Source organism: Eimeria mitis, genomic scaffold, assembly GCF_000499745.2.
Source record: "Eimeria mitis Houghton genomic scaffold, Emh_scaff993, whole genome shotgun sequence".
Classification (NCBI taxonomy): Eukaryota; Apicomplexa; class Conoidasida; order Eucoccidiorida; family Eimeriidae; genus Eimeria; species Eimeria mitis.
In genome coordinates, this window is record NW_013577289.1 from 10,252 (window position 1) to 10,678 (window position 427).

The following is a 427-nucleotide window of genomic DNA, read 5'->3' on the forward strand; positions in this document are numbered from 1 at the left end:
CAACCACCACCTGCTGCTGCTGCTGCTGCTGCTGCTGCTGCTGCTGCTGTTCCTGCTGCTGCTGGTGATGTCTGTGGCACTTTTCCTTGTACAGCTGTTTTCCCTCCCAAGTCTGCTGCTGTAGCTGCTGCTGTTGCTGCTGGAGCTGCTGCTGCTGCTGCTGCTGCTGCTGCTGCTGTTGCTGCTGTGTCAAGGCCGCCTGCGCGGCCCGCGGGGGGGGCCCCGTAGGGGCCCCACAGCGGCAGCGAGGGGGCCCCCGGGTTTTCTGATGGTTTTGTTGTTTGGTGGTGAGATGTTTTTTTGCGTCTTATAGGCGGCATTTGCTGCTGTTCTTTTGCACGCAGCAGCAGCAGCAGCAGCAGCAGCAGCGGCAGCAGCAGAAGCAGCAGAAGCTGGAAGGTATGCTGAGCTTCTATGTAGCAATGAG

General features: G+C 60.0%; 1 protein-coding gene across 1 annotated transcript in view; it reads right to left on the reverse strand.

Annotated features, from left to right (window-relative positions):
* The window catches only part of EMH_0026950 (uncharacterized protein), a gene marked incomplete at both ends in the record, with an annotated part of 2,562 nt that extends 2,242 nt beyond the window's left edge, over positions 1-320 (reverse strand). The window contains one exon of the mRNA XM_013502691.1: positions 11-320. Coding sequence (XP_013358145.1) covers positions 11-320 — 310 coding nt within the window. The remainder of the gene's footprint in view (positions 1-10) is intronic.
* Between the last annotated feature and the right edge of the window lie 107 nt (positions 321-427).